Source organism: Bufo bufo, chromosome 5 (genome assembly GCF_905171765.1).
Source record: "Bufo bufo chromosome 5, aBufBuf1.1, whole genome shotgun sequence".
NCBI classification, from domain to species: Eukaryota; Metazoa; Chordata; class Amphibia; order Anura; family Bufonidae; genus Bufo; species Bufo bufo.
In genome coordinates this window covers 77,610,676-77,630,773 of record NC_053393.1, presented here as the reverse complement: position 1 = coordinate 77,630,773, position 20,098 = coordinate 77,610,676, and the positions used below count along the sequence as shown (strand labels likewise).

At 45.6% G+C, this 20,098-nt stretch overlaps 1 protein-coding gene and 1 long non-coding RNA gene across 3 annotated transcripts in view; one reads left to right on the top strand and one right to left on the bottom strand.

Moving 5' to 3' along the window:
- SPAG1 (sperm associated antigen 1) overlaps positions 1–11,881 on the top strand; it is a 101,176-nt gene extending 89,295 nt beyond the window's left edge. For both annotated transcript variants that reach the window (XM_040431945.1, XM_040431946.1), the window contains 2 exons: positions 7,755–8,093; positions 10,810–11,881. In XM_040431945.1, coding sequence (XP_040287879.1) covers positions 7,755–8,093; positions 10,810–10,941 — 471 coding nt within the window. In that variant the 3' untranslated portion in view covers positions 10,942–11,881. The remainder of the gene's footprint in view (positions 1–7,754; positions 8,094–10,809) is intronic.
- On the bottom strand, positions 1,154–13,411 carry LOC121001058. The gene is made up of 4 exons (XR_005778962.1): positions 12,458–13,411; positions 8,963–8,970; positions 4,836–4,843; positions 1,154–1,164 (listed from the first exon to the last, which is right to left on the bottom strand). It is a non-coding gene; the product is annotated as an uncharacterized LOC121001058 (long non-coding RNA).
- Between the last annotated feature and the right edge of the window lie 6,687 nt (positions 13,412–20,098).

Genomic DNA, 20,098 nt, shown 5'->3' with positions numbered 1-20,098 from the left:
TAAGAAATGACAAGCTCAGATTCTTGTCTACAAATGCTCGCAGTTTAGGGAATAGGATCAATGAACTTGAGGCTATAATGGCATCTGAGAATATAGATGTAGTGGCTGTTACTGAGACGTGGTTCAAGGGGAGTAATGACTGGGATATATCAATACCGGGGTTCTCTCTATACAGGAAAGACGGAGAAGGCAAAAAGGGGGGAGGGGTGGCCCTGTATGTGAAAGATAGCATAAAATCTAATTTAATACAAGTTAGCGAGAACAATTTAGAGTCTGTTTGGGTTACCTTGCAGCTTGATAATCGGAAGGTAACTCGTGTAGGTGTGATATATAGACCACCTAGCCAAGTCAAAGAATTAGATGATCTACTAGTTGAGGAAATAGCTAAAATGACATTGAAAGGGGAAGTTATCATTATGGGAGACTTCAATCTTCCAGATGTAAACTGGAAAACCAAAATAGCTAGTTCTGCCAGGAGTAAAGATATTCAAAATTCCCTACTGGGATTATCTCTACAGCAAGTAGTTGAGGAGCCAACCCGGAAGGAGGCCATTTTAGATTTAGTATTCACAAACGGGAATTTGGTATATGATATTACTGTAGGGGAAAGCTTGGGATCTAGTGATCACCAGTCAGTGTGGTTTACTATAAGTACAGTGACTGAGTCACACCACACAAAAACAAAAGTTTTAGATTTTAGAAAAACTGACTTTTCTAAAATTAGATTAGTGGTATACGATTCCCTATCAGAGAGGAACAGTTTCATTGGAGTCCAGGAGAAATGGGACTACTTAAAAGTGGCACTATTGAAGGCAACAGAAAATTGCATTAGGCTTGTCAGTAAAAGCAAAAAAAGGAAGAGACCACTGTGGTACTCAGCAGAAGTGGCCAAAATCATTAAAAACAAAAAGATAGCATTTAGGAATTATAAAAAAAAACGAGGATGACAGGCAAATTTATAAGATTAGTCAGAGAGAGGCCAAACAAGTTCTAAGAGCTTTTCTAAAGCACAGGCAGAAGAGAAATTAGCTCAGTCAGGGAAAAAAGGCGATAAGGCATTCTTCAGATACATAAATGAAAAAAGGAAACTAAAACAAGGAATTACCAAATTAAAAACAAAAGAATGGAAGGTATATGGAAGAAGATAAAGAACTAGCTGACTGCCTCAATGAATACTTCTGTTCAGTTTTTATGAAGGAAAAGGACCTCAGTTAGGAAAGAAGACTAAGGAATCTTTTGATGCATGTGTCTTTACAGAGGAAGAGGTTCTAAGTAAAATTAATACAAATAAGTCACAGGGGCCTGATGGGATACACCGAAATCTATTAAAAGAGCTCAGCGGTGAACTAGCAAAACCATTAACAGATTTATTTAACCAATCACTGGCAACGGGAGTCGTCCCAGAAGATTGGAAATTAGCAAATGTTGTGCCTATTCACAAGAAATGTAGTAGGGAGGAATCGGGCAACTATAGGCCAGTAAGCCTGACATCAATAGTGGGGAAATTAATGGAAACCATACTTAAGGAGAGGATTGTGGAACATCTAAAATCACATAGATTGAAAGATAAAGAACAGCATGGGTTTACTTCAGGGAGATTAAAATAAATAGATGGAGGAGGTGCAGTAGACCTCGCTTATCTAGACTTTAGTAAGGCTTTTGATACTGTCCCACATAGAAGGCTTATCAATAAATTGCAGTCATTGGGCTTGGACTCCTATATTGTTGAATGGATTAGGCAGTGGCTGAGGGACAGACAACAGAGGGTTGTAGTCAATGGAATATATTCAGACCAAGGTCTTGTTACCAGTGGGGTACCTCAGGGATCTGTTCTGGGACCCATATTGTTTAATATCTTTATCAGCGAAATTTCAGAAGGCCTCGATGGTAAGGGGAGTCTTTTTGCTGATGACACAAAGATTTGTAACAGGGTTGATGTTCCTGGAGGGATACACCAAATGGAAAAGGATGTAGGAAAACTAGAGGAATGGTTAAAAATCTGGCAACTAAAATGTATTGTTGATAAGTGCAAGATAATGCACCTGGGTCGTAAAAACCCAAGAGCAGAATGTAAAATCTGTGATACAGTCCTAACCTCAGTATCTGAGGAAAGGGATTTAGGGGTCATTATTTCAGAAGACTTAAAGGTAGGCAGACAATGTCATAGAGCAGCAGGAAATGCTAGCAGAATGCTTGGGTGTATAGGGAGAGGCATTACCAGTAGAGGGAGGTACTCATGCCGCTCTACAGAGCACTAGTGAGACCTCATTTGGAGTATTGTGCGCAGTACTAGAGACCATATCTCCAGAAGGATATTGATACTTTGGAGAGAGTTCAGAGAAGAGCTACTAAACTGGTACATGGATTGCAGGATAAAACTTACCAGGAAAGATTAAAGGACCTTAACATGTACAGCTTGGAAGAAAGAAGAGACAGAGGGGATATGATAGAAACTTAACATAAAGGGAATCAACAAGGTAAAAGAGGAGAGAATATTTAAAAGAAGAAAAACGGCTACAAGAGGACATAGTTTTAAATTAGAGGGGCAAAGGTTTAAAAGTAATATCAGGAAGTATTACTTTACTGAGAGAGTAGTGGATGCATGGAATAGCCTTCCTGCAGAAGTGGTAGCTGCAAATACAGTGAAGGAGTTTAAGCATGGCATAAGGCTATCCTTCATATAAGATAGGGCCAGGGGCTATCCATAGTATTCAGTATATTGGGCAGACTAGATGGGCCAAATGGTTCTTATCTGCCGACACATTCTATGTTTCTATGGTTGCCTTTCCTGATCCTCCATCAGGATAAGGTGGTCCTTAGCCCTGTGCAGTTCCTCCGGCCGAAGGTGGTGTCGGAATTCCATCTAAATTAGGAGATTATTCTCCCTTTATTTTGTCCGGACCCGTCTCATCCTCGTGAGCAGTCGCTCCATACCCTGGATTTGGTACAAGCCGTTTGAGTCTATCTGTCCCAGACGGCATCTTTCCGGTGAATGGATTCCCTGTTTGTGATTCCAGAGGGGCCGAGAAGAGGGCTGGCCGCGTCGAAGGCTTCCATTTCCCGATGGATTTGTTTGGCCATTGTGGAAGCGTACCGCGTTAATGGCCGGGCCCCACCCTTCTGGGTGACTGCTCATTCGGCTCTGGCAGTAGGGGCCTCTTGGGCGGTGCATCACGGGGCTTCGGCCCTTCAGGTGTGCATGGCGGCTACCTGGTCCTTTTTGCATACTTTGCATACCTGGTTGCTTGTTATGCCCACCCTTGGGGACTGCTCTGTAACGTCCCATGATCAAGCCTGTGTCCCCCAATGATACGGATGAGAAAACTAGATTTTTTTACTTACCGTAAAATCTGTTTCTCTTCTGTTCTTTGGGGGACACAGCTCCCACCCATTATTTTGTTTATGGGCCTTTTCGGGCCTGTGTAGTTCTGGGTTTGTACATAATGTAATTTTCTTGTGTCTGGCTTCTCCTACTGCTTTTGCACTAAACTGATTTAGCTTAGTCCCTGTAGGAAGGGATATAGCTGAAGATGGAGGAGCTTACACTTTGTGTGCTTAGTGTCCGCCTCCTAGCGGCAACAGCTAAACCCATGATCAAAGCCTGTGTCCCCATGGTCAAAGCTTGTGTCCCCATGGTCAAAGCTTGTGTCCCCATGGTCAAAGCTTGTGTCCCCATATGAACGGAAGAGAAACTGATTTTACGGTAAGTACAAAAATCTAGTTTTTCTCACATTCAGCCCTTCTCCCCCTTTCCCACTCCACTTCAAAAAGCTTCTTGGCCACCTCTTACCATGACGCATCTTAGCACTGGCACTTACAACTATCGGACCTTGAGTCCCATAATTGAAGCCTTTCTTTAGCTAAAGTTATAAGCTTATCAACAATAGAAACGAGGCATGGTCCACCAGGGTGTTCTGGTGGGGTTATGGTTCTGAAAACGGGGTCCCGGGAGTCTCTCCAGTATTCATAGGTCTGTACCAGTCCCATAGATTTCAAGGGACGAGGATCAGAATAGGACATGCGCTGTTTGTAAACAGAACGGTCAGCTGGATCCGTGCAAATAAATGCATGTGTGCTTCACCCTATTGAAATGTATGGGTCAGTGTGCGATCAGTTTTTAAAAACAGATAGGACACTGAAGAAAAAAACTGATGCGTGCATAAGCCCTTATACAATCACAGCAGCTTACTATCCTCTGTCTGTCTTACCTATTAATAAACAATGCAAGTATTAGGTATTCATAGGGTAAGCAGACCGTTAGGCCTCATTCACACATCTGTCTCTGATGAATCCGTGACAATCTGCATTTGGTCCGTGAGTTAGTTTTTTGCCCTCCGTGTGCCATCCGTATTCCACAGACACTGCTCAGCTGAAAATTAGTTTCCAAAGCATGTTCTTCCAATGGTCCATGAAAACCACGGACCATTCACAGATTCATAGACTATAATGTGCGTGAGGGATCCGTAATCATGGACAAAATAGTGGATGCCTCCCTGGTTTTTCCGCTGATCCACAGTCCATGAAAATCCGCTGATGTGTGAATACACACATTAAAGTTAATGGATGCGTGACTGAGGAATGGGTCAGGCATATTGGATTTAACATGCCTAATCCTTTTACACTGAGGGTGTCTGGTATACGCGGCGGGAGGGATAGCTTTTCCTCATCAGTCCTACCCTTGTGAGACGTGCTGTCATTGTCACAGTGACTGTGGAAGTCTCGCCCTCAGCCCAAGTGACGAGAAGTTAAATGTTTAATTGACTGGTGACCTGAAAAGCAGGTTTGTTTAGTTCCTGTGTCAGTCTCTTGTGAGATCAGAAACCGGTCACTGACACATGCTGTTCTCTATGAGAAACATACACAGAGGTATATTCCCCTGACCACTGAGCCTAAAATGGTGTGGTGGTCGTCTGGTTCACAGCCCATATCTCGGTGTGCCCATGCATAGTGTGCACCCTCCTCATCAATTTTATTCCTGGACAATTGAGCCCAAAATTTTAGTGACATGCTCCACCCCTTTATATAGGTCACACCACCGTAAGCGCTCTACCGAATATCCTTGAATCACAAGTACGTCTGTGTACATGACGCCTTCCACAGCCTTCAAAAATTCTTTTATCTTTGGGAACTGAGATCTTTCTTAGTTCAGACCAATCCCAGGATTAAGGCTAGGGCTACTGTGTCGTGTGACAAAAAGGGTACAACTAAATTGCGATATGTGTCGCACCAAAGTCATGCAGCATTTTTGTAATGATAGTCTATGGCAGTGATGGCGAACCTTTTACAGACCGAGTGCCCAAACTGTAATTTAAAACCCACTTATTTATTGCAAAGTGGCAACACGGCAATTTACCCTGAATACTACAGTCCTATATCGTATATCTTCCATGTACTTTATCATTTAGCTATAATATCCTGCCTACATTCAGTGCGCTGCCTGTGCTGTTCATAGTGCGCCCTGCACTGATGTATGGCAGGAAAAGTCTAAGGGATCTTGATACACCATAGACTTTTTCCAGGGTGCAGGTGTCCACAGAGAGCTCTGGGTGCCACCTCTGGCACCCGTGCCATAGGTTCGCCACCACTGGTCTATGGTGTCGCACTGCGACATACTGTGACGCTCAAAAGTCCAACTTGGATGGATTTTTTGCGAATGTCGTGTCGCAATCGCAGCATGTTGCAGTGCGACACCATTGACTATCTTTATAAAAAATATTGCGCGACTATTTCTGCGACAAATGTTGCCGTGTAGCCCTAGCGCAGGGATGGCCAACCTGCGGCTCTCCAGCTGTTGCAAAACTACAACTCCCAGCATGCCCAGGCTGCCTACAGCTATCAGCCTACAGCAGGGCATGGTGGGAGGGAATTGTAGTTTTACACCAGCTGGAGAGCCGCAGCTTGGCCATCCCTGCCCTAGCGTAAAGGGGTATTCCCACCTCAGACATTTGATTCTTTTCCCTTCCTTATGCTATAGAGATTAAATTACCAATGCTATAAGCCAGGGCTGGCCAACCTGCGGCTCTCCAGCTGTTGTCAAACTACAATTCCCACCATGCCATGCTGTAGGCTGATAGCTGTAGGCAGCCTGGGCATGCTGGGAGTTGTAGTTTTGCAACAGCTGGAGAGCCGCTGGTTGGCCAGCCCTGGCTTATAGCATTGGTAATTTAATCTCTATAGCATAAGGAAGGGAAAATAATCAAATGTCTGAGGTGGGAATACCCCTTTACGCTAAGGCTACATGGCAACATTTGTCGCAGAAATAGTCGCGCAACATTTTTTTATAAAGATAGTCAATGGTGTCGCCGTACAACATGCCCATCAGCCCAAGAGGAAGCACATCTAGCCGAGTGCAGCCAAACACCCCACGTGCCTCTGGATCCACGGCTCCTCCAGCTCTATGGGACTCCACGCAGCAAATATTTACTGAGTGAGAAGATAACAAGGCCCCACCTAGCGGAAATAGTTAGAGGGGCTGCAGGTTCCACCCTTGGGCTGGGAGTGAGATGGGAACTTGGGGTAGGGTCAGAAAGGCAGCTGCTGGCAGTGAGGGAAAGTTACCAGAGGTGTATATATGATGGTGGAGAGTTCCTTGTTTGCGCTGCACACGTCTCATGTATTGGCACATGCGCAGTGCAAAAATATCTGACCGTGGCCCACATTTACTAATGTGGGTGCACCAAGATGTGGTCCGGTTTGGTGCATCTAGGTTTAGAGAAATTATCTGTGCCTAGCCCACCTCTTCTTGTCGCAGTGTGTGAATAGGAGTCATTCTATTCGGCTCAATAGAATAAGGCTCCATTCACACATCCGCAATTCCATTCCGCATTTTGTGGAACGGAATTGCGGACCCATCCATTTCTATGCGGCCCCGATCCGGAATTGCGGACCCGCGCTTCCGGGTCCGCAATTCCGATCCTGAAAAAAATAGAACATGTCCTATTCTTGTCCGCAATAGCGGACAAGAATAGGCATATTCTCTTAGTGCCGGCAATGTGCGGTCCGCAAAATGCGGAACGCACATTGCCGCTGTCCGTGTTTTGTGGATCCGCAAAACACACGGATGTGTGAATGGACGCTGAGGCCGATTTTTATTTTTTATTTTTTTTTACCCATGATCAATAGCAATGAACCAACATCTGCACCATTATTAGTTATTGCAGGACATTTAACAAAACACGTGCAATGAAAATGGAGCAGTTGCCCATAGCAACCTATTAGCTTGCTGCTACGATTTTCCAAGTTTTGTCTGTGTTTCTATTGAAGGAGTTTAAGCATGCATGGGATAGGCATAAGGCCATCCTTCATATAAGATAGGGCCAGGGGTTATCCATAGTACTCAGTATATTGGGCAGACTAGATGGGCCAAATGGTTCTTATCTGCCGACACATTCTATGTTTCTAATCAATGAGAGGTGGAGTGCTTATGGGGCACTTCGGTGGTACTTACAGCTGGAGGGCAGGGATTGGCTGAGTGACGTTCCCGCCTCCGCCTCCTGCTAGCTGTGGCTCAGCTGCCTCTCTTGTTTGCACTGTGCATGTCATCATGTTTTGGCGCATGCGCAGTGCAAACCTCTTGACAGATTTTGCCTTCATTAGACTCTGTAATACTGCAGAAATTTCCTTCAAGCACTGTGCCTGCTAAGCAATAGCCAGATATGATGGGGGTACTAAACCGTCAGCACGGACTCCACTGTTTGTACATGGACCATCAGGATTATGTTGGGAGTTATTATACAATTGTTTTTTTTCTGAAGGTGAATGATGAGGAAGAGGATGCATCTGATCAAGGTAACGTCAATGGACATGAAAATAATTCACAGAGGACGACGGAAATTCCCCACATCACAAAGCCAAGTAATGCCCTGGAGTTTGAACAAGTTATGAATGTGATGAGGGCCGGGAAAGATCAGAAAAGTTGTGCCCAACTACTGTCTATTATAGACCCAAAGGACTTACCAGTGTTCCTAAGTAACAAGCTAGACACAGAGACTATCCTGCTTATTGTACAGTCACTACAGCACCATGTCCTGGACAAGCACCCTGCCCTGGTATACCAGCACCTGGCACACCTAAGCTCCGCGGACCGGTTTTCGGTAAGAAACACTTAAAGGGGCTGAGTCACTTCAGTAAATTGCATTTATCATGAGAGAAAGTTAATACAAGGCACTTACTAATGTATTGTGATTGTCCATATTGCCTCCTTTGCTGGCTGGATTCATTTTTCCATCACATTATACACTGCTCCGTTTCCATGGTTTTGACCACCCTGCAACCCTGCAGCAGTGGCCGTGCTTTCACATTTTAGAAAAAAAAGCACCAGCCTATGTGAGCTTCCACGGTCCCGGCCACCAGAGAGGCACTTTTTCCTATAGTGTCCGAGCACGACCACCACTGATGGATTGCTGGGTGGTCGTAACCATAGACACGAGCAGTGCATAATGTGATGGAAAAATGAATCCAGCCAGCAAAGGAGGCAACATGGACAATCACAATACATTAGTAAGTGTCTTGTATTAACTTTCTCTCATGATAAATGCCACTTGCTGAAGTGACACAACCCCTTTAATGACTTGTAATACAATTCACAGTAAGCTAATAGAGTCCTTCATCCCGTATGTTGGGCTATAGACTGATCTTGTCAGATTTCTTGCCTGGATTACCAAAGGTGAGGAGCCCCACCTACCGTGAGAACGAGGGGGCTTCTGTTATCAGCATTAGTTGGGCCCTTATCCAGATTTTGATAAATTAGACTTTATCTGCATATTTATGTCAGTTTTGTAGGTTAAAGGGAACCTGTCACCGGGATTTTGTGTATAGAGCTTAGGACATGGGTTGCTAGATGGCCTCTAGCACATCCACAATACCCAGTCCCCATAGCTCTGTGTGCTTTTATGGTGTAAAAAACCGATTTGATACATATTCAAATTACCCTGAGATGAGTCCTGTCCCTGATGCATCTCACATACAGGACTCATCTCAGGGTAATTTGCATATGTATCAAATCTGTTTTTTACACAATAAAAGCACACAGAGCTATGGGGACTGGGTATAGCGGATGTGCTAGCGGCCATCTAGCAACCCATGTCCTCAGCTCTATACCCCAAATCCAGGTTCCCTTTAAGTAAGTAAAATGACAGAGGTATATTTATAAAGCCCCGGGATGCTTTTTCCGAGCACGACTCATTTATCGCACTTTTCCAACTGTGTCCAGTGTACTTTGTCCTTTGAGTTGTAATACTGTACAATATATAATAAGGTTACTTTCACACTTGCGTTGTTGTTTTCCGGTATTGAGATTCAGCAGAGGATCTTAATACCGGAAAAAAAACTTTCCCATTTAGTCCTCGTGCATTTTGAATGGAAAGAGATCGGTTCAGGATGTCTTCCGATCCGGCAGCATTCCGTTTATGACTGGACACAAAACCGCTGCAAGCTGCCGTTTTGTGTCCTGTGAAAAAAAACAGATCCGGCACTGAAAATAATGTAAGTCAATGGTGACGGATCTGGTTTTTTTAGGAGCCTAAAAAACTGATCAGTTACCCATTGATTTTCAATGTATTTAGTGACAGATCTGTTTTTTTTTTTTTCAGTTTTGATTTTTAACACAACCGCATCCTAACGGAACGGATGCACGCTGATGTGCAAAATCAAAACGGATCCATTTAATTCCAGTATTGAGGTCCTCTGCCGGATCTCAATATCTGAATTAACAACGCAAGTGTGAAAGTAGCCTAAATTACACTAAGGTCTCATGCACACTACCGTTTTTCGGGTCCGCATCCGAGCCGCAGTTTTTGCGGCTCGGGTGCGGACCCATTCACTTCAATGGGGCCGCAAAAGATGTGGACAGCACTCCGTGTGCTGTCCGCATTCGTTGCTCCGTTCCGAGGCCCTGCAAAAAAAATATAACATGTCCTATTCTTGTCTGTTTTGCGGACAAGAATATGCATGTCTACAATGGGCTGTTCCGTTTCGCAAATTGCTGAAGGCACACAGGCGGCTTCCATTTTTTGCGGATCCGTGGTTTGCAAAAAACAGCACGGTCGTGTGCATGAGGCCTTAATGCTGCACAACAAATATTTTATTTTGCATATTTTTTTATTTGACACAGAAAGGGAAATTACAACAAAATTGCTCTGTTAGGCTACTTTCACACTAGCGGCAGGACGGATCCGACAGGCTGTTCACCCTGTCGGATCCGTCCTGCTGCTATTTCGCTGTGACTATAATGGAGACAGGGGCGGAGCTCCGGCGCAGTTCGCGGTGAGAGGCCGCCGGACTAAAAAGTCGGACATGCAGTATTTTTAGTCCGGCGGCCTTTCGCCGTGCACTGCCGTGCTGCGCCCGTCCCCATTATAGTCAATGGGGACGGAGTGGCGGCACGGCGAAATAGCAGCAGGACGGATCCGACAGGGTGAACAGCCTGTTGGATCCGTCCTGCCGCTAGTTTGAAAGTAGCCTTGGGCTGACTTCACACGCAGCAGATTTTCTTGCAGAAACTTCCACAATCGGAAAATCCGTTCCATTCACCTGAATAGAACTGATTTTCAGTTGTGAAAATTTCTGCAAGAAAATCTGCAGCGTGTGAAGTCAGCCTTGGGCTAAAAGATGGCAGCATGTACTCCAGCTACAGGGGTGTCCCAACCTGCCCATTGTTTCTGCGTGTTCTGCCCCCTATATATGGCATTGAGTGGCATGCCACTAATCGGCATGTGCCACAGACGTGGTCAGTTTATAATTTCTTTCATTCAGTCTGCCGTCTACAGCTATGTGCCTTTTTCCTTAAATACGATATAATCTTCTCTTCAGGTTGTAGTCTTACTACTGAACACAGATGAAAAAGACCAAGTCCAGAGTGTCCTCACGAGTCTGTCAGAAATGGAAAATGAGAACTTTGACCGAGACGCTCTATCCAGCCTCATGAAGAAATATGGACTCTGAACTCCTGAACCCATGGGTTATATGCACGGTTTGATTTTCATCATTAGGGAGCAATAAACTATGCAAATTGTAATATATGAGCTGACTGATAACCTATGCAGCATGACTGTAAATGTCCTCTTCATCCTCCGCTCACATCCTGGATGAGAATCATCAGCGTACGAAATGTTTTCATCTGTCCATTATGGGTCACCCGCCCACGGACACAATTTTCCAGTGATATCGTTTTAATTCTATTAATTATCTCATCAGTCTCATATTAGCAGCATGGCGGCCATGCTATGACGTATACTTGCGGTCGGCGCATTGTGTTGTGGCACAGTCATCCAGATGCACTGTGTGGTAGTTTTCTACCTCAAATCTAAACCACGACTGCATATCCCCAGTGGACACCACATCCTCCTCCATGTGTCGGTAGTTTCACTACAACTTTCAGATATTCACAGACCCTGTTTAATATACAGTATAAGGAGTGGTTACATTTATTTTTTACAGAATATGATTTAAAGGAGATTTCTCAGTGCAGAATAGTGGTTTACCCTTGGGATAGGTCATCAGATCGCGTGGGTCCACGCTGATCAGCTGTTGAAAGGGATTGTGACACTTGGACAAAGGTGTGGCCACGTCATTGTTTACATGGGGCTGTCTACTTGCACTTCATCTACTTAGTAGAGGCAGGATATTTTATTACTGATGACCTATCTTCTGGATAGGTCGTCAGTATCTGATCAGTGGGGGTCTGACACCCAGGACCCCCACTGTTCAGCTGTTTGACAAGAGACTGGAGATCCTGTGAGCCCTGCGGCCTTCTCGCAGTCTACCAAGCACAGCGCCGTACATTGTATAGCGGCTGTGCTTGGTATCTTGCTCATGTCCATTCACTTCTTTGGGGCTGAGCTGTGCCTAGGTCACGTGACCAATAAATGTGACGTCACTGGCCTAGGAAAAGCTGAGAGAAGGCTGCAGTGCGCTGATGCCTTCTCAAATAGCTGAACGGCAGGGGTCTCGGGTGCCAGACCCCCCCCCCACGATCAGATACCGATAGGTCATCGGTATTTAAATCTCGGAAAAAACCCTTTAAGTGAATGGGATGAAACTGCAAGATTCTACACTGTACAGACTAGGGATGAGCGAATCTACTTCGGATGAAACATCCGAAGTCGATTTGCATAAAACGGTCTAATACTATACGGAGCTCCTGCTCCGTACAGTATTAGAGTGTATTGGCTCTGATGAGCTGAAGTTATTGCTTTGCGAAGTCTCGTGAGACTTTGTGCAATAACGTCTCAAACTAATTTATACTGTAAAAAAAAATATATACATTTCTCAAACTCTGGTTCGGTTCCAAGGTACCACTTGTAGCAGCCACTGTATCATCCTAGTAGACCTCAAGAGGCCAATAAATCTAGATAACACAGACTAGTCAGGAACAATGTCCATGCATTCCTCCGCCCTGCCTGGGGATTGTCGCCAGCGTTACGTATAGTAATATCGTTGTACTGTGTCCTGATGTGACGTATCGGGGGGAACGTCCAGGAGTCACAAAACCCAGCACCTCCGCTATAATATGGTCCTGGGCAACAGAAATGAAACCGCCTTCCTATAAGATGGCAACTTTACATATATATCAAGATCAAGGCAATAAATGTCGTCTAGGAAAATCCTCCTAAGGGCAGTATTATAGGCTTTACTACATTAAATATGTGGAAGGAGGGTCTACCTTATAACCTTGTAATGTTCTAATGCATCTTAATGAAAAAAAAAAAAAAAGTTAATAAAAACCTATTTCTACAGCTCCAGTGCAGATCTAGGTGTCTCCATGGTAACAGACTACACACTCTTTGTAGTCTGATCCTGTAGTCATACCCCCTTCCTCTACCGTTTGCATACTGAATGTATGTTCTGATTCCCAAATGACACTCTGGAGGTAACTCGAGACTCAGCGCATACAGTGCAAGTTTTTAGAGCAATGTTTCCCGAGGACAGTATGGAAAATGGGAAGAAAACTGTCTCTGTAGTGCCACCTAGAGGTGACTGTACTGTACTATCCTTTTTCATTTTGAACAGAATTGCTGAAGCGCTCTGCACTGCGCCGATTACCTAATTGATGGTTTAGGACACCGGCTTTTGATTTCTTATTCATATATTGCACAATGAGTTTCTATTAAATTAGGCCTTATGGCTCAATTTAATGATGAAAAAGTTGCAATGTTGGCAATAGCAACCAACATCCAGGTTTCTGTCTTGCGTTGCTATTTGCAACAGCGCCCCCTCAAGGCTGATTTGTATGCACAAAGCTTTATTGTTCCATTAACAGCAGTTTTCATTCTGAAATGCACTGTACATACTTCATGTTGCTTTATACTGGGACTTCCGACTTGTACAATAGTGAGAAGATTGTAGCATTTCTTTACATGGATTGCTTACAGCATATTTATCACACCAGAAGCTTTATTAAATATTTTTTCATTCATTATATTGGTGTATGACTGTTATTTCAGGGGGACATGCATGTGACAGACTTCAGCTGTGATCCGAATAACAGCCATCAACAGCTCAGTCCTGAAGAAGGAACTGATCACCGCCATTATTAGGAGGGTTTGTCATTATATTCATTTTACTTGCCATCTCCTGGTGCAGTTTCCCAGGCATCGATACAGTCCTGATCAAAAGTTTAAGGCCACTTGAAAAATGGCAAAAAATCATATGTAGCATGGCTGGATCTTAACAAGGTTCCAAGTAGAGCTTCAACATGCAACAAGAAGAAATGGGAGTGAGACAAAACATCCCCCCCCCCCCCCCCCCCCAAAAAAAAAAAAAACAGAAATCCAACTTCCAAACGTGAACTCAGTAATGAGTAGCTCCGCCGTTATTGTTTATCACTTCCAAAATTCGTTTCGGCATGCTTGATGCAAGCGTTTCCATGAGGTGAGTGGGAACATTTCTCCAAGTGGTGAAGACGGCCGCACGAAGGCCATCTACTGTCTGGAACTGTTATCCATTTTTGTAAACTTCCCTTGCTATCCATCCCCAAAGGTTCTCAATTGGATTTAGATCAGGAGGGAACACGCAGGATGGGCCAAAAGAGTGATGTTATTCTCCTGGAAGAAGTCCCTTGTCCTGCGGTCATTGTGTACTGTAGCGTTGTCCTGTTGAAAAACCCAGTTGTTACCACACAGACGAGGGCCCTCAGTCATGAGGAATGCTCTCTGCAACATCTGGACATAGCCAGCGGCCGTTTGACGCCCCTGCACTTCCTGAAGCTCCATTGTTCCACTTAAGGAAAAAGCACCCCAGACCATTATAGCGCCCCCTCCACTGTGGCCAGGGCCAGATTAACGTAGGGGCTGATGGAGCTGCAGCTCCAGGCCCCTACCATAAAATAGGCCCATCCGCCAGCCAAAAGGCCGTCGGGAGCGGCCCGCGCTAAAAGTCCTCTGTTGTACACAGCGCAGCGTCACATAGCGCACAGACAATGCAGAGACGCTCACCTCGCGCTGGCAGCAGGGAGCCTGAGGGAGGGACTCGGGAGGAGCGTAATATGATCCTAGAGTGGAAGCTGCTTCTGCCAGCCCCTCCCCTCCCACCAACCAATCAGAGCTCAGGCAAGCACTAGCAGCTCTGAGTAGTACAGGGAGTCTAAGAATAGAAATGAATCGAATGAGTCAAAAGTTAAAAGAATCTAAAGATCCGATTAGTTAGTGACTCATTCGATTCTTTGAGTTAAAAGAGCCGTGAGTCAGAGTCTAGAACAGGTTACACTGAGGCTGTTGCTGCTTTTGTTGCAGCAGTGATACGATTAAGGCCTCTTTCACACTTGCGTTGTTGGGATCCGGCATGCACTTCCGTTGCCGGAGGTGCCTGCCGGATCCGTAACAACGCAAGTGTACTGAAAGCATTTGAAGACGGAACCGTCTTCCAAATGCTTTCAGTGTTACTATGGCACCCAGGACGCTATTAAAGTCCTGGTTGCCATAGTAGGAGCGGGGAGCTGTATACTTACAGTCCGTGCGGCTCCCCGGGCGCTCCAGAATGACGTCAGAGCGCCCCATGCGCATGGATGACGTGATCCATGCGCTTGGGGCGCCCTGACGTCACTCTGGAGCGCCCGGGGAGCCGCACGGACGGTAAGTACACTGCTCCCCAGCTCCCCGCTACACTTACCATGGCTGTCAGGACTTTAGCGTCCCGGCAGCCATGGTAACCACTCTGAAAAAGCTAAATGTCGGGTCTGGCAATGCGCCGAAACGACGTTTAGCTTAAGGCCGGGTCCGGATCAATTCCTTTCAATGGGCATTGATCCCGGATCCGGCCTTGCGGCAAGTCTTCAGGATTTTTGGCCGGAGCAAAAAGCGCAGCATGCTGCGGTATTTTCTCCGGCCAAAAAACGTTCCGTACCGGAACTGAAGACATCCTGATGCATCCTGAACGGATTTCTCTCCATTCAGAATGCATTAGGATAATCCTGATCAGTATTCTTCCGGCATAGAGTCCCGACGACAGAACTCTATGCCGGAAGACAATAACGCAGGTGTGAAAGAGCCCTTAGGGACAGGAGCAGAGAGATAAGAGAAGTGACTAAGGGTGGGTTCACTTCTCCTTTATGGATTCCGTTAAGTGGGGACTATTTTATTATCAGCCAGTGACTGTGTTACTGTAATACTGTTATCAATTCAGCACATAGTTCTCCCTGTGCGTGCATTCACATTTCACTTCACTTGGTTCGTTGTACTACTGTCAGTGTCAGACTGTTGTCACTGTGGGTAACAATGCACACCACACCACAACAGACAACAATGCACACCACAGTGACAGCTCCTGAGTCCTCCTGTCCGGCGTCAGCCTCAGCTTCCCTTCACTATCACTATAATCAATCACTCTTCCTGATCCTGACTCACTCAGAGAGCTGAAGAGCCAACTGAGTCAGCAGCAGCAAGTGAATCGAATGGATAGCATCTGCGCATGCGCACCGGCACCTAGAGTCTTCGGTTCACTTGCGAGTCAGCTCAGCAGTCAGTGACTCAGCAAGTGAACCGAAGATCCGATTCATGAATCGGTTCATTTGAATGAGCTGATTCAAATGAACCGATTCATCTGAAAGATCCGAACTTCCCATCACTATTGTACACAGCGCAGCGTGCGGGAGGGATAACCGCAGGCGCACTGAGGTCATATCCGGCGGGCCGCAGCATTACAGGAACAGCACCAGCTGCTCTGACGTCCTGCCGCCGGATATACGTCACAGGATATCCGGCGGCAGGACGTCAGAGCAGCTGGTGCGGTTCCTGTAATGCCGGCCCGCCGGATATGACCTCAGTGCGCCCGCGGTTATCCCTCCTGCACGCTGCGCTGTGTACAACCTGCTCAGCAGTTTCGACCAGCACACGGCCCACAGCGCTCAGCCACACCAGCCCGCGAGACAGCAGGAGCTTCTGGAGCAGGGCAGGTATCAGATAAACTCATCCAGTTGGAAGTGAGGGCAATCATAGTGCTGTTCTGATTCATGGACACAGCTCTCAGCATGCTTAGCCAGCCTTCTATCTGGCTGTTTCTGAGCCTGTGGACTGTGACTCTCAAGAAGCAGAGCCAGATAGAAGGCTGGCTAAGCATGCTGACAGCTGTGTCCATAAATCATAACAGCACTATGAAAATTACTGACTGGCTAAGCATGCTGAGAGCTCAGTCTAAATAACATAACACATAAAGAAATTACTGTTTCTAGCTGCTAGTCCACAGCAGCTAGAAACAGTAATTTCTTTAAAGGGATTTTGTCACCAGGTTTTACCCGTCAGCTAAAAATATGCTGATGTTCAGGGCGTCTTCACGATTCCTAATGTGGGCTTATAAATGTCATCTGTGGGTTTATTTAGCTGAAAAACAGCTTTTACTAACCTGTCAGTCAAACAAATAAGGTGCCCAAGGGGATGTGAAGCGATGCCAGGTGCCGGCCGCCTCTCCGGACTTCTGCACCGCCTCCTAATCCTCTGTGCCGCCTCTCGCTCTCCCTCCCTCCTCCTTCTGCTGTAAGATCTCGCGCTTGCGCACAGGGCTCTGCCTGATGCGCCCGTGCAGACTTCTCCATTTGGCTTCTTACAGCGAAGTGCGCATGCGCCGGCACTTCGCTCAACCCCTGTATGCGCGAGATCTTACAGCAGGAGGAGGGGGGAGGGAGGGAGAGCGAGAGGCGGCACAGAGGATTAGGAGGCGGCGCATAAGTCTGGAAAGGCGGCGCTGGGCACGAACGGCGGCTGGTGCGGCCGGCACCTTGCATCCATTAACATCCCCTTGGGCACCTTATTTGTTTGACTGACAGGTTAGTAAAAGCTGTTATTTAGCTAAATAAGCCCACAGATGACATTTATAAGCCCACATTAGGAATCGTGAAGACGCCCTGAACATCAGCATATTTTTAGCTGACAGGGGTCAACCCTGGTGACAGAATCCCTTTAATGTGTTATGTTATTTAGACACAGCTCTCAGCATGCTTAGCCAGCCTTCTAAATCATAACACAGCTCTATGAAAATTACTGTTTCTAGCTGCTGTTGTCCACAGTAGCTAGAAAACAGTAATCTTCATAGTCATGTTAAATGATCACTATAGTGTCAGGAAAACAAAGCAGTTTTCCTGACACTATAGTGCCCTGAGGGTGCCCCCACCCTCAGGGTCCCCCTCCATGTTGCCAAGATAGATGCCAAATGAAGGGGTAATTGCAGGAACAAAATACTTTAATGGTATCGATAAAATATATATGTAATTAAGACACTGAGTGCAGTTCCATAAAAAGGCCCAGCATGATGGCCTATGATGCTCTTAATCCAGCCCTGACTGTGGCACGTAGAAAACATCTCAGGTGGGAGCTGCTTGTCATGCCAGTAACGTTGGAAACCATCAAGGTAAAAAGAATTCTCATCAGAGAATAAAACTTTCTTCCACCTTTGAATGTCCCATGTTTGGTGCTCTCTTGCAAAGTCCAAATGAGCAGTTCTGTGACGTTCAAGGAGACGAGGTCGTTGAAGACGTTTTTGTTTTTGAAGCCCTTCAGTCTCAGTCAGCACCAGTAAGGGCCTTAATTTGGGTCGAGGATCGTCCAGTGTCTTGACGGACAGCCAATTGGATCCTCCGGCTCAGTGCTGACGACATTTTTTTGGGTCTTCCACTTGACTTTTGTTCCAGCGATGGCGCGCTGTGAGAGACCCTGCTTATGCAGTTCAACAACCCGACCACGTTCAAAAAGGGAGAGTTTTTTTTGCCTTTGCCATCACAACGTGTGACTACCTGACAGAAAATGACAATGAATCCACATCTTTGCACAGATTTGGCCTTTTAAAAAGGCATGTGGTCCTAAAATTTGGATGAGCTGAAAAACAGCCTGTTTCAGTTTAATCGTTATTTTCAATTAATTGAATGCTCAAAAAATGTTTTGTCTCACTCTCATTTCTTCTTGTTGCATGTTGAAGCTCTACTTGGAACCTTGTTAAGATCCAACAATGTAAAATATGATTTTTTTGCCATTTTTCAAGTGGTCTTAAACTTTTGATCAGGACTGTACATTTGGAAGCCGCTCTCCCGTGCCTCACTAATCTCCATATAGCGACAAAACCGGCGGCCTCACTGCACACAACCTCCTTTTCTCTACTCTCATCACTGCCTCATATTACCTCATATTATTGCCTAAGAAAAACATTTTCCTCTAAAACATACTACCGCTATATTACATCAACCCTGTGATGGCTAACTTCCAGTACTCCACCTGTGGTAAAACTATGACTCCCAAGCTGTACACTTGCTTGGCTGTTCTCAGAACTCCATAGAATTGAATGGAGCATGCTGGGAGTCGTAGTTTTTCCCACAGCTGGATGTTAGGCATCACAGCATCAACCCATACAACCTCCTCCCATGAATATGCACACTTCGCTTCGGCCTTGCGTGTATTTTTTTTTAAATAGGGAGGGGAACTAATCTGCAACCAGACACTTCTAACAGCAACTTATTTTCCACAGCTTAACATTCCTGATCCCTAGCCCTTAGGCCCCTTTCACACGGGCGAGTATTCCGCACGGATGCGATGCGTGAGTTGAATGCATTGCACCCGCACTGAATACCGACCCATTCATTTCTATGGGGCTGTTCACATGAGCAGTGATTTTCACGCATCACTTGTGCGTTGCGTGAAAATCGCAGCATGCTCTATATTCTGCGTTTTTCACGCAACGCAGACCCCATAGACGTGAATGGGGTTGCGTGAAAATCGCAAGCAAGTGCAGATGCGGTGCGGTTTTCATGCATGGTTGTTAGGGGACAGTCTATTCACTGTATTATTTTCCCTTATAACATGATTATAAGGGAAAATAATAGCATTCTGAATACAGAATGCTTAGTAGGTGATCAATTGAGGGTTAAAAAAAAAATAAAAAAATTAACTCTTCTCCTCTTGTTCGCGTAGTTCCCGGTCTCTTCTTTAATGATGAACTACCGGCTAGGACCTGTGAAGTCAGATCACATGCTCCAATCACATGGTCCATCACCACGGTGATGGACCATGTGATTGGAGCATGTGATCTGACGTCACCAAAGGTCCTTTAGCCCACAGCTCATCAATAAAGAAGAGACCGGGAACCACGCGAACAAGAGGAGAAGGTGAGTTAATTTTTTTTTAACCCTCAATTGATCACCTACTAAGCATTCTGTATTCAGAATGCTATTATTTTCCCTTATAACCATGTTATAAGGGAAAATAATACAATCTCCAGAACATTGATCCCAAGCCCGAACTTCTGTGAAGTTCGGGTTTGGGTACCAAACATGCGCGATTTTTCTCACGCGAGTGCAAAACGCATTACAATGTTTTGCACTCGCGCGGAAAAATTGCGGGTGTTCCCGGAACGCACCCGCACATTTTTCCGCAACGCCCGTGTGAAAGAGGCTTTAAAAGGGGTTTTCCAAGATTTTTTTTTTTAACTGATGACCTATCCTCTGGTGAGGGTCCCAGGTGTCTGACCAATCTGCTATTTGAGAAGGCACCGGCACTGTACTAAATGAGCGGCGCTACTGCCTTCTCAAACAGCTGGGGTCCTAGGAGTCAGTTCAAAACTCTTGAAAAACCTTTAACATCTGCTGCCGGAAGAGAGACGGGAGGTACCCACACCAAATTAGGCA